Here is a 21,011-nt window from a genome sequence, read left to right as displayed (position 1 = left end):
TAGTTACTTATTGTATGTTAGCATTTTAACATTTTCCTTATGTGAACTCACTGTTCATATTTTTGTATATTTCTATATATATGATTATAATTTTCAGATTAATTTCTAAAAGTTATTTATATTAAACACATCAAGGCTTTGTGTTTCATATGTATATGTGTATATACATGTGTGTGTGTGTATATATATATACATATATATATAGTAAATTATTTCCTCTGATAATTCTTTAAATATTTATTTTGTTTGACGTATATTTTAATCATAGAAAATGTTTTTATTAATGGAACCATATCTTATCTCTTTCTATACATTTTTTGTCATGCTTTATAATAATATGAAATATCATGTTTCTTTTTTTAAAATATTTTATTTAATTTATTTTTTTAAAGATTTGATGAAAGTTCATAATAATGCAGTTGACAAGAAAATTAGTTATTTCTGAGATATATATTTTAAAGTAATAACTAGGATTATGACTTATAACATTATACCAGAACATATAAGATTTTTAGAAATTTCATGTAATGTCTGAAACATTTATATTAACATATTTCCATACAAATAACCCAATGAAAGTTTTGTATTAGTTGTTTTGTTTGTTTGTTTTTTTATACTGCAGATTCTTATTAGTCATCAATTTTATACACATCAGTGTATACATGTCAATCCCAATCGCCCAATTCAGCACACCACCATACCCACCCCACCGCAGTTTTCCCCCCTTGGTGTCCATATGTCTGTTCTCTACATCTGTGTCTCAACTTCTGCCCTGCAAGCCAGCTCATCTGTACCATTTTTCTAGGTTCCACATACATGCGTTAATATACGATATTTGTTTTTCTCTTTCTGACTTACTTCACTCTGTATGACAGTCTCTAGATCCCTCCACGTCTCAAAAAATGACTCAATTTCATTCCTTTTTATGGCTGAGTAATATTCCATTGTATATATGTACCACTTCTTCTTTATCCATTCGTCTGTTGATGGGCCTTTAGGTTGCTTCCATGACCTGGCTATTGTAAATAGTGCTGCAATGAACATTCGGGTTCATGTGTCTTTTTGAATTACGGTTTTCTCTGGGTATATGCCCAGTAGTGGGATTGCTGGGTCATATGGTAATTCTATTTTTAGTTTTTTAAGGAACCTCCATATTGTTCTCCATAGTGGCTGTATCAATTTACATTCCCACCAACAGTGCAAGAGGGTTCCCTTTTCTCCACACCCTCTCCAGCATTTGTTGTTTGTAGATTTTCTGATGATGCCCATTCTAACTGGTGTGAGGTGATACCTCATTATAGTTTTGATTTGCATTTCTCTAATAATTAGTGCCATTGAGCATCATTTCATGTGCTTCGTGGCCATCTGTATGTCTTCTTTGGATAAATGTCTATTTAGGTCTTCTGCCCATTTTTGGATTGGGGTGTTTGTTTCTTTAATATTGAGCTGAATGAGCTGTTTATATATTTTGGAGATTAATCCTTTGTCTGTTGAATCATTTGCAAATATTTTCTCCCATTCTGAGGGTTGTCTTTTCATCTTGTTTATGGTTTCCTTTGCTGTGCAAAAGCTTTGAAGTTTCATTAGGTCCCATTTGTTTATTTTTGTTTTTATTTCCATTACTCTAGGAGGTGGATCAAAAAAGATCTTGCTGTGATTTATGTCAAAGAGTGTTCTTCCTATGTTTTCCTCTAAGAGTTTTATAGTGTCCAGTCTTACATTTAGGTCTCTAATCCATTTTGAGTTTATTTTTGTGTATGGTGTTAGGGAGTGTTCTAATTTCATTTTTTTACATGTAGCTGTCCAGTTTTCCCAGCACCACTTATTAAAGAGACTGTCTTTTCTCCATTGTATATCTTTGCCTCCTTTGTCATAGATTAGTTGACCATAGGTGCGTGAGTTTATCTCTGGGCTTTCTATCTTGTTCCATTGATCTGTGTTTCTGTTTTTGTGCCAGTACCATATTGTCTTGATTACTGTAGCTTTGTAGTATAATCTGAAGTCAGGGAGTCTGATTCCTCCAGCTCCGTTTTTTGCCCTCAAGACTTGCTTTGGCTATTCGGGGTCTTTTGTGTCTCCATACAAATTTTAAAATGATTTGTTCTAGCTCCGTAAAAATGCCATTGGTAATTTGATAGGGATTGCATTGAATCTGTAGATTGCTTTGGGTAGTAGAGACATTTTCACAATGTTGATTCTTCCAATCCAAGAACATGGTATATCTCTCCATCTGTTGGTATCATCTTTAATTTCTTTCATCAGTGTCTTATAGTTTTCTGCATACAGGTCTTTTGTCTCCCTAGGTAGGTTTATTCCTAGGTATTTTATTCTTTTTGTTGCAATGGTAAATGGAAGTGTTTCCTTAATTTCTCTTTCAGATTTTTCATCAGTAGTGTATAGGAATGCAAGAGATTTCTGTGCCTTAATTTTGTATGCTGCAACTTTACCATATTCATTAATTAGCTCTAGCAGTGTTCTCGTGGCATTTTTAGGATTCTCTATGTATAGTATCATGTCATCTGCAAACAGTGACAGTTTTATCTCTTCTTTTCCAATTTGTATTCCTTTTATTTCTTTTTCTTCTCTGATTGCCGTGGCTAGGACTTCCAGAACTATGTTGAATAATAGTGGTGAGAGTGGACATCCTTGTCTCGTTCCTGATCTTAGAGGAAATGCTTTCAGTTTTTCACCATTGAGAATGATGTTTGCTGTAGGTTTGTCATATATAGCCTTTATTATGTTGAGGTAGGTTCCCTCTATGCCCACTTTCTGGACAGTTTTTATCATAAATGGGTGTTGAGTTTTGTCAAAAGCTTTTTCTGCGTCTATTGAGATGATCATATGGTTTCTCTTCTTCAATTTTTTAATATGGTGTGTCACATTGATTGATTTGCGTGTATTGAAGAATCCTTGCATCCCTGGGATAAATCCCACTTGATCATGGTGTATGATCCTTTTAATGTGTTGTTGGATTCTGTTTGCTAGTATTTTGTTGAGGATTTTTGCATCTATATTCATCAGTGATATTGGTCTGTAATTTTCTTTTTTTGTAGTGTCTTTGTCTGGTTTTGGTATCAGGGTGATGGTGGCCTCATACAATGAGTTTGGGAGTGTTCCTTCCTCTGCAGTTTTTTGGAAGAGTTTGAGAAGGATGGGTGTTAGCTCTTCTCTAATTGATAGAATTCACCTGTGAAGCCATCTGGACCTGGACTTCTGTTTGTTGGAAGATTTTTAATCACAGTTTCAATTTCATTACTTGTGATTGGTCTGTTCATATTTTCTGTTTCTTCCTGGTTCAGTCTTGGAAGGTTATACCTTTCTAAGAATGTGTCCATTTCTTCCAGGTTGTCCATTTTATTGGCATAAAGTTGCTTGTAGTAGTCTCTTAGGATGCTTTGTATTTCTGCTGTGTCTGTTGTAACTTCTCCTTTTCATTTCTGATTTTATTGATTTGAGTCCTCTCCCTCTTTTTCTTGATGAGTCTGGCTTATCAATTTTGTTTATCTTCTCAAAGAACCAGCTTTTAGTTTTATTGACCTTTGCTATTGTTTTCTTTGTTTCTATTTCATTTATTTCTGCTCTGATTTTTTTTTTTTTTTTTGGCTGTGCTGGGTCTTCGTTTCTGTGCAAGGGCTTTCTCTAGTTGTGGCAAGCGGGGGCCACTCTTCATCGCAGTGTGCGGGCCTCTCACTATCGCGGCCTCTCTTGTTGCAGAACACAGGCTCCAGACGCGCAGGCTCAGTAGTTGTGGCTCACGGGCCCAGTTGCTCCGCGGCATGTGGGATCTTCCCAGACCAGGGCTCGAACCCGTGTCCCCTGCATTGGCAGGCAGATTCTCAACCATTGCGCCACCAGGGAAGCCCCTCTGCTCTGATCTTTATGATTTCTTTCCTTCTACTAACTTTGGGTTTTGTTTGTTCTTCACTCTCTAGTTCCTTTAGGTGTAGGTATACATTTTTTTGTCATGCTTTATAATAATATGAACTATTTATCATGTTTCTTTTAGTAACTTCTGTGATATAATCTTCTCCTATTTCTCAGAATTCATATAGAATTTGTTCCAATGTCTTCTACTCTTATATCAGCCAATACCACATTCTAATTATTGGGGATTTTTTACACATTTTTATCTTACAGTTTAAACTCTTTTGCCTTATACTCAAATATTTTCCTGGTACTTTTTATGTGATAGTTTCTCAAACTATCGTATCGTTTTTTCAAGTAACTCAAAATACATTAGGAGTTTTGGATAATACTGTATTTTAATTTCAAAGAATGAGAGCTTTATAATATGTGGTAATTATAACCATGAGTATAGTGCGGATCTCCATTTTCCAACTTTATGCCTTACAGCACTATATTACAATTTTTTATCATGTAGATTCTGTATAATACTCATCAAATTTATATCAACAAATTACTACTTTTGTTACTATTTGCAATATAATATGCTTTCAATTTTTCTCATTCAGCTTTAAGGACATACATAGGCTCAAAGTGAAGGGATGGAGAAGGATATTCCATGGAAATTTTAAAATAAATTTGTAAATAAATATCAAATATAAATAATTGATTATTATTATTATTAATTGATTATTATCATGAAGTCATAATGCAGTACTGGTCACAACATAAACTTTATCTTCTTAAATTATGTACTTCATTTTTATTTCTTTTTATTATTATTATTTTTTTCTTGAGAATTCTAAATTCTTTCTTTTTTTTCTTTTTTTTTTAACATCTTTATTGGAGTATAATTGCTTTAACATGGTGTGTTAGTTTCTGCTTTATAACAAAGTGAACCAGCTATACGTATACACATATCCCCATTTCTCCTCCCTCTTACGTTTCTCTCCCACCCTCCCTGTCCCACCGCTCTAGGTGGTCACAAAGCACTGAGCTGATCTCCCTGTGCTATGCGGCTACTTCCCACTAGCTATCTATTTTAACATTTGGTAGTATATATAAGTCCATGCCACTCTCTCGCTTATCTTTGCCCCTCCCCATGTCCTCAAGTCCATTCTCTACGTCTGCATCTTTATTCCTGTCCTGCCCCTAGGATCTTCATAATCTTTTTTTTTTTTTTAGATTCCATATATATGTGTTAGCATACGGTGTTTGTTTTTCTCTTTCTGGCTTACTTCACTCTGTATGACAGACTCTAACTCCATCCACCTCACTACAAATAACTGAATTTCATTTCATTTTATGGCTGAGTAATATTCCATTGTATATATGTGCCACATCTTCTTTATCCATTCATCTGTCGATGGATACTTAGGTTGCTTCCATGTCCTGGCTATTGTAAATAGAGCTGCAATGAATATTGTGGTACATGACTCTTTTTGAATTATGGTTTTCTTAGGGTATATGCCCAGTAGTGGGATTGCTGGGTCATCTGGTAGTTGTATTTTTAGTTTTTTAAGGAATCTCCATAATGGCTGTATCAATTTACATTCCCACCAGCACCGCAAGAGGGTCCCCTTTTCTCCACACCCTCTCCAGCATTTGTTCTTTGTAGATTTTTTGATGATGCCCATTCTGACTGGTGTGAGGTGATACCTCATTGTGCTTTTGATTTGCATTTCTCTAATGATTAGTGATGTTGAGCATCCTTTCATGTGTTTGTTGGCAATCTGTATATCTTCTTTAGAGAAATGTCTATTTAGGTCTTCTGCCCATTTTTGGATTGGGTTGTTTGTTTATTGATATTGAGCTGCATGAGCTGCTTGTAAATTTTGGAGATTAATCCTTTGTCAGTTGCTTCATTTGCAAATATTTTCCCGCATTCTGAGGGTTGTCTTTTTATCTTGTTTATGGTTTCCTTTGCTGTGCAAAAGCTTTTAAGTTTCATTAGGTCCCATTTGTTTACTTTTGTTTTTATTTTCATTTCTCTAGGTGGTGAGTCATAAAGGATCTTGCTGTGATTTATGTCACAGAGTGTTCTGCCTGTGTTTTCCTCTAAGAGTTTTTTAGTGTGTGGACTTACATTTAGGTCTTTAATCCATTTTGAGTTTATTTTTGTATATGGTGTTAGGGAGTGTTCTAACCTCATTCTTTTACATGTAGATGTCCACTTTTCCCAGCACCACTTTTTGAAGATACTGTCTTTTCTCCATTGTATATTCTTGCCTCCTTTATCAAAGATAAGATGACCATACATGTGTGGGTTTATCTCTGGGCATTCTCCCCTGTTCCATTTATCTATATTTCTGTTTTTGTGCCAGTACCATACTGTCTTGATTCCTGTAGCTTTGTATTATAGTCTGAAGTCAGGGATTCTGATTCCTCCAGCTCTGATTTTCTTTCTCAGCTTGCTTTAGCTATTCAGGGTCTTTTGTGTTTCCATACAAATTGTGAAATTTTTTGTTCTAGTTTGTGAAAAATGCCATTGGTAGTTTGATAGGGATTGCATTGAATCTGTAGATTGCTTTGGGTAGTATAGTCATTTTCACAGTGTTGATTCTTCCAATCCAAGCACATGGTATATCTTTCCATCTGTTTGTATCATCTTTAATTTCTTTCATCAGTGTCTTATAGCTTTCTGTATAGAGGGCTTTTGTCTCCTTAGGTAGGTTTATTCCTAGGTATTATATTCTTTTTGTTGCAGTGGTAAACGGGAGTGTTTCCTTAATTTCTCTTTCAGATTTTTCATCATTAGTGTGTAGTAATGCAAGAGATTTCTTTGCATTAATTTGGTATCCAGCTACTTTACCAAATTCATTGATTAGCACTAGTAGTTTTCTGGTAGAGTAGTTTTCTTTAGGATTCTCTATGTATAGTATCATGTCATCTGCAAACAGCAAAAGCTTTAGTTCTTCTTTACTGATTTGGATTTCTTTTATTTATTTTTCTTCTTTGATTGCTGTGACTAAAACTTCCAAAACTATGTTGAAAAATAGTGGTGAGAGTGGTCAACCTTGTCTTGTTCCTGATCTTCCTGGAAATGGTTTCTGTTTTTCACCATTGAGAATGATGTTGGCTGTGGGTTTGTCATATATAGCCCTTATTATGTTGAGGTAAGTTCCTTCTATGCCTACTTTCTGGAGGGTTTTTATCATAATTGAGTGTTGAATTTTGTCAAAAGCTTTTTCTGCATCTATTGAGATAATCATATGGCTTTTATCCTTCAGTTTGTTAATATGGTGTATCACATTGATTGATTTGCATATGTTGAAGAATCCTTGCATTCCTGGGATAAAACACTCTTGATCATGTTGTTTGATCCTTTTAATGTGCTGTTGGATCCTGTTTGCTATTATTTTGTTGAGGATTTTTGCATGTATATTCATCAGTGATATTGGCCTGTAGTTTTCTTTCTTTGTGACATCTTTCTCTGATTTTGGTATCAGGGTGATGGTGGTCTCGTAGAATAAGTTTGGGAGTGTTCCTTCCTCTGCAATTTTTTGGAAGAGTTTGAGAAGCATAGGTGTTAGCTCTTCTCTAAGTGTTTGATAGAATTCGCCTGTGAAGCCATCTGGTTCTGGGCTTTTGTTTGTTGGAAGATTTTTAATCACAGTTTCAATTTCAGTGCTTGGGATTGGTCTGTTTCTATTTTCCTATTTTTTCCTGGTTCAGTCTCAGAAGGTTGTGCTTTTCTAGGAATTTGTCCATTTGTTCAGGTTGTCCATTTTATTGGCGTATAGTTGCTTGTAGTAATCTCTCATGATCCTTTGTATTTCTGCAGTGTCAGTTGTTACCTCTCCTTTTTCATTTATAATTCTATTGATTTGAGTCTTCTCTTGATGAGTCTGGCAAATGGTTTATCAATTTTATTTATCTTCTTAAAGAACCAGCTGTTAGTTTTACTGATCTTTGCTTTTTTTCCTTCATTTTTTTTTTTGTTTATTTCTGATCTGATCTTTATGATTTCTTTCCTTCTGCTAACTTTGGGTTTTTTTTTTTTTTCCTTCTTTCTCTAATTGCTTTAGGTTTAACGTTAGGTTGTTTATTTGAGATGTTTCTTGTTTCCTGACATAGAATTATATTGCTGTAAACTTCTGTCTTAGAACTGCTTTTGCTGCATCCCATAGGTTTTGGGTCGTTGTGTTTTAATTGTCATTTGTTTCTAGGTATTTTTTATTTCTTCTTTGATTTCTTCAGTGATCTCTTGCTTATTAAGTAGTGTATTGTTTAGCCTCCATGTGTTTGTATTTTTTACAGATTTTTTTCCCATAATTGATATCTAGTCTCATAGTGTTGTTGTCGGAAAGGATACTTGATACAATTTCAATTTTCTTAAATTTACCAAGGCTTGATTTGTGACCCAAGATATGATCTAATCTGCAGAATGTTCCATGTGCACTTTAGAAGAAAGTGTATTCTGTTGTTTTTGGATGGAATGTCCTATAAATATCAATTAAGTCCATCTTGTTTAATGTATCATTTAAAGCTTGTCTTTCCTTATTTATTTTCATTTTGGGTGATCTGTCCATTGGTGAAAGTGAGGTGTTAAAGTCCCCTACTATGATTGAGTTACTGTAGATTTCCCCTTTTATTCCTGTTAGCATTTGCCTTATGTATTGAGGTGCTCCTATGTTGGATGTATAAATATTTACAATTGTTATATCTTCTTCTTCAATTGATCCCTTGTTCATTATGTAGTGTCCTTCTTTGTCTCCTGTAATAGTCTTTATTTTAAAGTCTATTTTGTCTGATATGAGAATTGCTACTCCAGCTTTCTTTTGATTTCCATTTGCATGGGATATCTTTTTCCATCCCCTCAATTTCAGTCTGTATGTGTCCCTAGGTCTGAAGTGAGTCTCTTGTAGACAGCATATATATGGGTCTTGTTTTTGTATCCATTCAGCCAGTCTGTGTATTTTGGTTGGAGCATTTGATCCATTTACATTTAAGGTAGTTATCAATATGTATGTTCCTATTACCATTTTCTTAATTGTTTTGTGTTTGTTATTGTAGGTCTCTTCCTTCTCTTGTGTTTCCTGCCTAGAGAAGTTCCTTTAGCATTTGTTGTAAAACTGATTTGATGGTGCTGAATTCTCTTCACTTTTGCTTTTCTATTAAAGTTTTTATTTCTCCGTCGAATCTGAATGAGATCTTTGCTAAGTAGAGTAATGTTGGTTGTAGTTTTTTCCCTTTCATCACTTTAAATATGTGCTGCCACTCCCTTCTGGCTTGCAGAGTTTCTGCTTAGAATCAGCTGTTAATCTTATGGGGATTCCCTTGTATGTTATTTGTTGTTTTCCTTTGCTGCTTTTAATATTTTTTTCCTTGTATTTAATTTTTGCTAATTTGATTAATATGTGTCTTGACCTGTTTCTCCTTGGATTTATCCTGTATGGGACTCTCTGCACTTCCTGGACTTGATTAACTATTTCCTTTCCCATATTAGGTGAGTTTTCAACTATAATCTCTTCAAATATTTTCTCAGTCCCTTTCTTTTTCTATTCTTCTTCTGGGACCCCTATAATTTGAATGTTGGTGCATTTAATGTTGTCCCAGAGGTCTCTGAGACTGTCCTTAATTCTTTTCATTCTTTTTTCTTTATTCTGCTCTATAGTAGTTACTTCCACTATTTTATCTTCCAGGTCACTTATCCATTCTTCTGCCTCAGTTATGCTGCTATTGATTCCTTCTAGAGAATTTAAAATTTCATTTATTGTGTTGTTCATCATTGTTTGTTTGCTCTTTAGTTTTTTTAGGTCCTTGTTAAACGTTTCTGTATTTTCTCCATTCTGTTTTCAAGATTTTGGATCGTCTTTACTCTCATTACTCTGAATTCTTTTTCAGCTAGACTGCCTATTTCCACTTCATTTGTTTGGTCTGGTGGACTTTTACATTGCTCCTTCATCTGCTGTGTGTTTCTCTGTCTTCTCATTTTGCTTAACTTACTGTGTTTTGGGTCTCTTTTTCGCAGGCTGCAGATTCGTAGTTTCCATTGTTTTTGGTGTCTGCCCCCAGTGCCTAAGTTTGGTTCAGTGGGTTGTGTAGGCTTCCTGGTGGAGGGGACTGGTGCCTGTGTTCTGGTGGATGAGGCTGGATCTTGTCTTTCTGGTGGGCAGGACCGCGTCTGATGGTGTGTTTTGGGGTGTCTGTGACCTTATTTTTATTTTAGGCAGCCTCTCTGCTAATGGGTGGGGTTGTGTTCCTGTCTTGCTAGTTGTTTGGCATAGGATGTCCAGCACTGTAGCTTGCTGGTCATTGAGTGGAGCTGGGTCTTCGAGTTGAGATGGAGATCTCTGGGAGAGCTTTCACCGTTTGATATTATGTGGAGCTGGGAGGTCTCTGGTGGACCAATGTCCTGAACTCAGCTCTCCCACTTCAGAGGCACAGGCCTGACAAATCGCTGGAGTACCAAGACCCTGTCAGCCACATGGAAAAAGAGAAAAAGGAGAAAAAAATATATCTCATTGCTCCCAAAGTCCACTGCTTCAGTTTTGGGATGATTCGTTTTCTATTCAGGTATTCCACAGATGCAGGGTACGTCAAGTTGATTATCAAGATTTCATCCACTGCTCCTGAAGCTGCTGGGAGAGATTTCCCTTTCTCTTCTTTGTTCGCACATCTCCTGGCATTCAGCTTTGGATATGGCCTCTCCTCTGTGTGTAGGTCGCCCTAGGGTGTCTGTTCCCACCCTGACAGGACAGGGTTAAAGTAGCAGCTGATTAGGGGGCTCTGGCTCACTCGGGCCAGGGGAGGAAGGCGGGGTATGGAATGCGTGGCAAACCTGCAGTTGCCGAGGCCAGCGAGACGTTGCAACAGCCTGAGGCCCACCTTGTTCTCCTGGGGAAGTTGTCCCTGGATCACGGGACCCTGGCAGTTGCGGGCTGCACAGGCTCCCGGGAGGGGAGGTGTGGATAGTGACCTGTGCTTGCACACAGGCTTCTTGGTGGCTTTAGCAGCAGCCTTGGCATTCATGTCCGTCTCTGGGGTCCGTGCTGGTAGCCGCAGCTCGCGCCCATCTTTGGAGCTTGTTTAGACAGTGCTCTGAATCTCCTCTCCTCACACACAGTGAAACAATGATCTCTTGCCTCTTAGGCAGTTCCAGACTTTTTCCTGGACTCCCTCCTGGCTAACTGTGGAGCCCTAGCCCCCTTCAGGCTGTCTTCACGCAGCCAACCCCAGTCCTCTCCAGGGATCTGACCCCCGAAGCCAGAACCTCAGCTCCCAGCCCCTACCTGTCCTGGCGGGTGAGCAGACAAGCCTCTTGGGCTGGTGAGTGCTGTTCAGCACCCATCCTCTGTGCAGGAATCTCTTTGCTGTGCTCTCCTCCGTGGCTCTGAAGCTTCCCCCGCACCACCCGCCATGTCCGCCAATGAAGGGGCTTCTTAGTGTGTGGAAACTTTTCCTCCTCCCCAGCTCCCTCCCAGTGGTGCAGGTCCAGTCCCTATTCTTTTGTCTCTGTTTTTTCTTTTTCCTTTTGCCCTACTCAGGTACGTGGGGAGTTTCTTGCCTTTTAGGAAGTCTGAAGTCTTCTACCAGCGTTCAGTAGGTGTTGTGTAGGAGGTGTTCCACATGTAGATATATTTGTGGGGAGGAAGGTGATCTCTATGTCTTACTCTTCCGCCATCTTGAAGGTCTCTCTGTACTTCATTTTTACATTACAAAGAAATAATTTATCTAGAAAATTAATTATTCTTAAAACTAACTTTGTTTTTAATAGTAAAATATGTGAATAAAATATTTTGATGTTATGATATATTCTGTCATTTGACTGATACTCCACCTTCTCCATGCCACTTTTCATGATTGAAGTTAGAATGAAATGCTCTTTTTCCAGAACACTTTTCACCTAGGAGTGGTAATGTGACGCTGTTATCTGAATTAATGCTAATTCTGATATCTGCATTAATTATGAAAGGAAAAACCAATATATTTTATAATAGGAGAATAATTAAATGAACCATGCTTATAGTAAGACAAGTATCCACTAAATTTGATACTTACAATAATTCTAATCACATGTGAAATATGTATATATTATTTCAAGGAGACTAAATATGAACATAAAATAGCATGTATAGTATGGTCCTAAATATACAAATATATGTCTCTGCTTCATGAGATTGAGTGATTTTTTTTTCTTTTTACCTTTTGCTATAACTTTTCTATTGAGAAAATACAATATTAGCATAAAAAAGTAAGCAAAGCTTACAATTCCTCTTTTTACATCAAGCAGACCAAATTTGTTTTAAGCTAAAGATATAACTAAAGGAGTTCTCTAATGGTGCATTGCTGTAAGTATCAAATTCAGCCACCAGTATCAGTTTTTATTTAATAAATTAAAAAACTTAGAGGAAAACAAGCAGAATCTTCAATAACTGGAGTTATAGAAAATAGTTTAAATATAGGAAATTGTGATCACCAAACCCAATATACCTCTTAAACAAGCAAGTATAAGACCTACAAATCATCTTTTCTGTGTTATTACAATGCAAGTATAGCAAGCTGATTTTAAAAAGTCTATTGGAGTTCACAGAAAGTAACAAAACATGATTACCAATTTCTGAAAGATAGAGAATAGCAGACATACCATAAGGACATGTATTAAGTGAGGATGTGAGAGAAAGTAAAAGCAAGAAAGCAGTGAGTCAAAGGGACAAACACAAAAATAAATCAAACTGCCAGGAGCTGATTAGACTTCTAATCAAAGAGCAGACTGTGTACAAACACAGTCTGGAAGGAGCTGTAGGTTATACACTGGATTTTTTCCCCCAGTCTTGCTAATTAAAATCAGCTCTATAATATTAGCAACAGTATTTCTTTAGGCATAAAGACCAATAGATATATTGTACATCAACAATGACCAACATGCTATAGAGAACATTAGAACTGAGTTCATAAAATAAATACCAAGAATAAACTTATAATTTATATTTGTTTATATCTTTATATGTTCTACTATACAGTTTTAAAAAATTGTTTTTATTTATCTAATTCATTAAATTTTACCTAATATTACTAAGAAAAAATAGGCTTTAATCAATAAATAAACCATGGAGATATATATATATATTACTTATTTATATATATATATATTTTTTTTTTGTAATTAATCAATTAATTAATTGATTGATTTATTACAAGCGTAAGCTCAGAACTCAGACAAATCTGGGTTGCAATAATGATCCTGCCTCTGGCTACTTTTAACAGTGTTAACCTTGGGCAAGTAATGTAAGTCTCATTTTCCAAGCTGTAAAATGATGATGATAATAGTAGGAATCTTTTCACATTGTTTGAACAGGGGAGAAGTTAAATATAACAAATACAATATACAGTGTGTAATCCTTATATATGCTCTGTAAATTAAATGTTGTTATTCCCTATTTACAGATTAGGAAAGAAAGAATGGGAACAATAAATTTATTTTCCCCATCTTACCATCTTTTAACTTCCCAGAGGCCACAATTGCTTAAAAAAAAAAGAAGGGGGGTAAAATAAAAAGATTTTCTCATTTTTGAGAGGATCTAGAGAGAATAGATCCTTGTACAAACAATACTATCAATGAATTGATAGAAACTACCAGATAACATTTGGAGAGCTTTATTTTTTTTTCATATTTATACCAACTATATATCATACATTGCTGATGTAAAAGAAATATACAAAACTCTTTGTGCTTTTAGTTTTATATACATCAATTTCGCCGACTTGAAAGTCTAAGAAGCATCTTCCGTTTTCTTTCATAGCCTGATTGGATGTGTACAGGTGAAGGCAGACACCCACACCACACCTACATACACCCACTAGTGCAGCCAAGCACACACACATGACATGCAGTGCTGGATGTTTTCTATCTTGACTTAATGCTGTATCATTAACAAAAGACATGGAACTTTTAATGATACTAGCAATGATGATGAAATAGCACCATCGACGTGTCTGCCATACTGTATATCTTTGAAATGACTCGATATTAATAATTTAACAGAGTAAAAGGAAGTAGAAAATGAAGTTAGAAATCCTCAGTAAATAAATGTAGAGCAAAAAAAAAAAAAGAAAAGTAGAACCTCACCTGTAATCAATCTAGTGACCTTTTCGTTGTACAGACATGTGGTTGGAAACAACCCAGACATTTTTAAGTGTCATTCTGACTGCAAACAGTTGAAATGTATACTAAAAGCATTTTATATTCGTGCAGCAGTTTCATATACATTATCTCATGAGATATTCAGAAGAGCATAGTGAAATGGACAGTATTTTCTGTATTACTAATTCTTCCAGTTTAAACACAAAGAGATGGTGTGGATTGCTCAAACAGCCAATGAACAACAAACCTAACCCTATAATGCAGGTCTTATCTCCTGGTCCAACAACTTTCCCACTATGTTACATGTTTTCTTACTAAAAGTGTAAGATAATATATATCAAATATTTATTTAAAATGGGAAAAATCAATGCAAAAGAATATGGAAGACTGGTGAATGTATAAAAACTTAATGTTGATAATCTGATTCCTGTAGATCAGGAAGGCAAGTACACAGTAACAACTACTAGAAAAAGTAACAGAATCACAGAATCATAACTCAAACATAGTCAAGTATGTAAGGGTCTTTAATTCTTACAGATTATCTGCTTAGAATATTTTGAATTAGAATTTAAAAAACCCCACTATACTACAGTTAAGGAAAAATATGCATACATTGGTAAAAATCTAGGGCTAAATGAAATATGCAGTGTCTGGCATTTTTAATTTGTTGGTTGAATTAGAGTTCATTTATGTTTAAAAAGAGTTTTTGATAAGACAGCAAAAATTATCATCATATGTCTAGATATTCTATTTTCTAACAAGAGATTCTAAAGAAACACTTATAAACAATCAGTGTGCCAGCTAATTTTCATATCTGTTTTATCAACTAACTTAAAAATAAATAATTTCATTTGTGTGGAGAGAAACATGAATGTCTCAGTTGATGATATGAAGGTCTACTTTTATATTTAGACTTTATAAGCCATACACATTATCTAAAATTAATGTATTCTGCTATCATATAAATATTGATTTTAAGTATTTTGCATATTGTTGTATATTAAAATTGGGTACATACCGCTGAAAGACACGTTACATGTTAATCTTTCACTTTACTAAGAGTTATGCCCATAAAGAATGAAGCCCTGAGGTAAGAATTTTAAAAATCAAAATACCTTTAACCACTCTAAAGAGGTACAATTCAATTTAAATTCACTTTTTGCAGAGATAATATTAATATACTAGAGTTATGAAGTCAGACATATGGAGTTAATTTGTTCATGGGATGATATATTTCCAAATGAATAATAATTGGATGGCAAATATGACTTTATTATAATTGCACCACAAATGTTAAGCATCCTTTGTAAAATAAACTACTTTTACCCAATAAATATTTCCCTCCATTTTTCTATTCAAAATACACTAACCTTGTCCTAAAGTTTGTAGGATGAGGATGTCCATCATATAAGGATAAGTAGTCGTATTCTTCTTCTAGAGCAAACGACTGAAAAACAATTTGTATTCTATTTCGTTCTTCTGCTATTATTACCCATGTACAGTTTGCACCATTTGGATATCCATATGGAAAACCAGGGCTTTCTATAGTGCCATTAAGTCCTTTTAAAGTTCCACCACATGTATAAATAAATCCTGTAACAAAAGACAAATAAACAGACATTAATATTACATAAAATAAGAACAATCTAGAAGACATATTGTTTGGAAAAAGCCTTTTGTTTTTCCAAGACCCATGTTACAATAATTTTGCAAATGACAATTTAAGAGCTAGGTAAATTATCTATTTTTTTTAAATAGGTAAAACATCAGTAGCAAAATACTAGAAGATGTGTCATTTATCATACATCTTGTGCTTAGTAATTATAAAACAGTTGATGAAATAAAATCCTCTACACTTCTGATTCATTATACATTACATGATCCAACATGCAAACACAATCCTAGAAGTAATTCCAATCTAATTGGTATCTTCCCTGAAGTAGTTTCTAATCTAATTGTGGGCACTCATAAACAACATTTTGACTTTAATAATGTTAGTATGCATTTTGAGTCGTAAAAAATTAACTCCAGTTTTTCTTAGTAAATCATGCTAACTGTTTTGTGTATGCAAATCTCCACCATGCAGCCAATGTGCCTTAGGAAAATCTGTCCCACTCTGATTTTATCAGAGGAATAAAAGGCTCAGACCTAAAAAACAAAACAAAACAAAACCTATGTAATTGCTCTTTGACCAGAGCACAGTCCTAAACTAACCATATCAGAGTGACATCTAAGGTTGGGGAGAAAAATTGAGCCCTGGGCAACTGACAGCAGCCATCTTAAAAACTTCCCTACTAGTTCTATGGGAGGTCTAAATTATTGAGAGCTTGACTCTTGGAGATACCTAGAAAACACAGCATGTTTCTTGAAGAATTTTTTATAAGTATATAATATTCTGTAGTCATATTGGGTAATGTAAAACCCTAAGATTTATAGAATGGTCAGAGAAGATGGTCCCCGGCTGCATGTACCTAGACTGGTTGGTACATGCAATTAAAGCTTGGATCTAATTGCATGAGGCAGGCAGCCATGGTTTTGATACCGGAAAAGGTTTATCAAAAGTCCAGGCTCTCGTTCAACTTGTCCAAAAGAATTTGGTCAAAGGACACAAAACACCAAGGAAAAAATAAACACACATGCTGAGGCTGAGGAGCAAAGAGAGCAAAGAAGCAGTTTACTGAGGCAAAAGTGAAAGTTACACACTCTAAGGAGAAGAGTGTGGGCATCCTCCTGAGTGAAGAGCTGCACTACAGGGTTGATGATCCCCCTTTTTATTTTATTTTTAGCCCTTTGAGTGGGTGGAGGGTCTTTTTGATTACGGGTGGAATATTCATTGAGGGGAGGGTTGAGGTGTGGCCTGGATTGCACCAGGTTGCATCAGCTTCTCATCCTGAGCATGCATTTGTCTCCAGGAGCTACTGTACATGCACTCTAAGAGCGTTTTCCCTTAAATTTTTCCTTACTAGTTGAGCGCCACATGTGGAAGGTCATACAGGGTCATCAGCAACCTGTGCGTTTTTATTTGCGTATGCTCCCCAGTTTTCATGATCAGAGTTTCTTGTTCAAACGCTACAAAGTTTCTGTTTTAGATGCCATTACTCCATGTGTCATAATCTTATCAAGTGCAAAACATGGAGGTCGCTTTGCCAACTGCCTAATGCCAATATGTGAGTAGGCTGTCCTTGGGCCTGGTCCTGTCTTTCCTGCCTCAATTTCAGAAGTTCTGATGAGAATTCTTCACCCAGATTTTATTTCCACATCTATGTGTCCTACATGAAGCTTAAGTACCATGAAGCTGTCAGTGAGAGATACCAAGCTAATTTTGGGTGAGAGAATGCCATACTACCCAAAGTATCTTTGAAACTGGATGTAGAGATGCAGGAAATTTGGAGCTCCTCTCTCTGAGAAGAAATGAGTACAGTATATGTAATAAAGGTATGGATATTTTTTAAAAGTGTAAGAAACCATGCATCAAAGATGGGAAGCCAGAGTGGTAGATCATGGCAGATGGAGGCTAATTTGGGATGTTGTCCATTCATTCCACAGGAGCACCTTGCTTTTGCTAGGGGAGCCACTTCTCTACCAAACAGCTATATGCTTTGGAGTAGCTGACTCTACTGACTAGTGGTGAGGTGGGTGGCTCAGGGCTGGATTAATCAGTATAACCCTATCCTCCTAGCCGTATTCACTTCAGTAATATATTCTGATTATCTTTATATATGGGAAAGTCGTAAGCCTGGGTTATTCAGTATGTGATATATGGCATAGTTCTTGTGATCGTTTTGCCCTTTCAAAAACTTACCAAGAAGCTGGATAAGGTAGAAATGTTTTAAAAATCAATATTTGTGTGTATACTTATAGTTTTGCTCATGCACCAAAAATCAAATAGGGCATTTTATTTTTTTCAAAAAAAAAAAAAAAAAGAGAGACAGAAAGGTCCCTTTTAAAATTGCTTCTTGCAGAGCAATTACTTTGAAGCCTTAGGTTAATTAGCTACCACCCATTTCTATTAGTGTTCCGCCTGAACAGCTTCCAATTTGAACTTCATAACTAAATGCAAGCATGAATCCCTTCAGCTACAATCTGATCTATGGGCTGTTTTTTTTTTTTTATTAATTCATTAATTTATTTTTGGCTGTGTTGGGTCTTCGTTTCTGTGCGAGGGCTTTCTTTAGTTGCGGCGAGTGGGGGCCTCTCACTGTTGCGGCCTCTCTTGTTGCGGAGCACAGGCTCCAGACGCGCAGGCTCAGTAGTTGTGGCTCACGGGCCAGTTGCTCCGCGGCGTGTGGGATCTTCCCAGACCAGGGATCGAACCCGTGTCGCCTGCATTGGCAGGCAGATTCTCAACCACTGCGCCACCAGGGAAGCCCAGGGCTGTTTTAAATAGTCTCAAGACCCATAACACTGATAGTTTTAGAAAAAGGACATATGTCCTAAAATAACAGGCTCAGCCTTGTCCACTGACTCTTCAAGGGCCTGCTGATTCACGCATTTCAATTCCTTTCCTTTTTTTTCTCCAGGCAAATTGGGAATTACCCCTCCTTTTAAGCTTCTTATCTGTGTTCTTCATTTGATTTTCATTTTTGTTTATATATGTTTGATTAAACATCACAGTGTTAATAATAAAGTACATTTTTCCAACAGAAGGTTAATAATTTTCACACCCAAAAGATCAGAAGTAAATAGAAACTTTAAAAGCAAAACAAAATTTTCCTTATTTACTTATGCTTCACAAGGTTTGTCATTGTTATAAGCTTACTTTTCCAGGCCATTTCTAGGCATGCAGATAATATGTATATTTCTATGCATTAGATATATTTTTTATAAATAGAGTCAGTCATACTAAGCATATTTTCCTGAATTTTTTGTTTAACTTTGTAAAATATCACTGATATTTTTCTGGATCCACATATATATGTTTACTACATTCCTTTTTTAATGACTACATAGTTAAATGGCATATAGTATGTCTGCACTATAATTTATTTGACATATCTCCATTTGATGGTTTCATTCTTTGTGGTTTCATGGGTGTAAAGAGCAGCTTTGGATGTATATCCTTGTGCACTTGTGTGATATATCCTGCAGATGGAATTCCAGAAATGAGAGTACTAAATTTTAAGAGACATATAGCCAAACTATCCTCAGTAAAGTAAAAATTATTGCTGCTTTCACAAGGTTATTAAGTGTTTCCGACCTCCAACCCTGATTTTGGCAACAGTAGATTTTTCATAAGGCAAATTTTGCAAGGCAGAAAAAAAAATATTATCTTACTATTTTATTTTTGTATTTCTCTGATTAGTACTGGGATCAAATATTTTGTTATATGCTTTTCATTTATTTATCATTCTTTTTTTGTAAATTGCCTTGTCATATCCTTTACATATTTTTTAATGGATACTTTACCTTTTCTTACTTCTTTTTTTAGGATACAATTGCTTAGGTTTCTGGTTTTTCATTGGTAATCCATATTTGCCATTCATATACTGTACATTTCTAAATGAAACACCTTTGCTTATTCATTGCTGTCATAAATTCACAACTCCTTACTGCTCTTTATAGTGTATGTGAAGCTTCTTCTCCTTTGATGATCTTTCTTCAATATATGTTCATCTATTCATCACATACATCATGCCTTAGGTATAAAATGACTAAAAGAACATTATCTTAGCCTGTCTTCATGACAAACTACAACATGAGACAGCAAGGAAATATAGATTATTTTATTATTACAGAATGATTTCTATGATCAGGGTAAGCACACTGCTGTGTAAACAGGTGGAAGCAAAACTTAATCTAGATAGTTTGTTATGTGTTTATGGAAAACTGGTCTCAAAAATTGGTATTGCAAATTTCCATAGATTCAGTCTTTGTTTCTGAGTGCCTTATGTTGTATTTTTCACATCTTAACATTTAATGTCCACTTAGTCGATTTATTCATGAAAAACAATTAAAATTTCCATAATTTGGGTCATATTGTCAATAAGAATTTAGTTAACAATATAGATTTTTAGATTTTCTTTTTTTCTTCTCCCATGTCCATATTTTACCTTTCCTTCACAGTGCAGAACAGTGCAATGACTATTTGTACAGCATATTTTATGGTATTTTAAAATTTCTTCTGTTTTCTTTTGTGGTAAGTTCCATGCTAGAACAATATTCACACTGGTGCTTAATTTTTACTTTTTTTCACATTCGTGTTTATCTACTGCAGCGGCTTTTGTGCCCAGTCATATCAAGATTTCTTTTTTTTTTTTCCACTATTAAGCTCACATTTTTATGACACACAACATTGTGTGATAAAAACTTAAGAACTCAGCAGTAGCAATTGCCCTTTTTATTGTGGTAAGCAACATGTAATATGAAGTCTATCCTCTTACCAATTTTGGAGTGTACATTGTTAGATAGCAGATCTCTAGAGCTTTTTCATCTTGCTTGAATGAAATGCTATATCCAGTGAACAATAACTCCTAATTTCCCCTACCCCCCTATCCTACTTTTAGCCTCTCTGAACTTGACTACTTTAGATATCTCATATAAGTAGAATCATGTAGTATTTGGTCTTCTATGATTTGCTTGCATCACTTAGCATAATGTCCTCGAGGTTCTTCCATGGTATAGCCTATGACAGCATTTCCTTCTTTTGTTAGAGCTGATTTCCACTGTATATACATACCTCATTTTCTTTATCCATTCATCCTTCAATGGATGTATAGATTGTTTCCACTTCTTGGCTATCACGCATAATGTTGTAATGAACATGAACGTGGAAGCATCTCTTTGAGATCCTGATTTCAGTTCTTTTGGATAAATACCCAGGAGTAGAATTGCTGGATCACATGGTAGTTTTATTTTTAATTCCTCAAAGAACTTCCATACTGTTTTCCATAGTGGCTGCACTACTTTACATTCTCATATCAGTGCGCAAGGGCTCCAATTTCTCCACATACTTACATATATATGTACGTATTTTTTTTTTTTTGATAATGGCCATCCTAACAGCTATGAGAAGATCTCACTG

General features: G+C 35.5%; 1 protein-coding gene across 1 annotated transcript in view; it reads right to left on the bottom strand.

Moving 5' to 3' along the window:
• The window catches only part of CSMD3 (CUB and Sushi multiple domains 3), a 1,171,706-nt gene that overhangs the window by 1,029,030 nt on the left and 121,665 nt on the right, over window positions 1-21,011 (bottom strand). The window contains 1 exon segment of the mRNA XM_059902305.1: window positions 15,361-15,583. Within this exon segment, the coding sequence (XP_059758288.1) occupies window positions 15,361-15,583 (223 nt within the window).

Source organism: Balaenoptera ricei, chromosome 17, assembly GCF_028023285.1.
Source record: "Balaenoptera ricei isolate mBalRic1 chromosome 17, mBalRic1.hap2, whole genome shotgun sequence".
Lineage (NCBI taxonomy): Eukaryota > Metazoa > Chordata > Mammalia > Artiodactyla > Balaenopteridae > Balaenoptera > Balaenoptera ricei.
The sequence above is the reverse complement of the archived record's forward strand: the minus strand, read 5'-3'. Positions and strand labels throughout refer to the sequence as shown.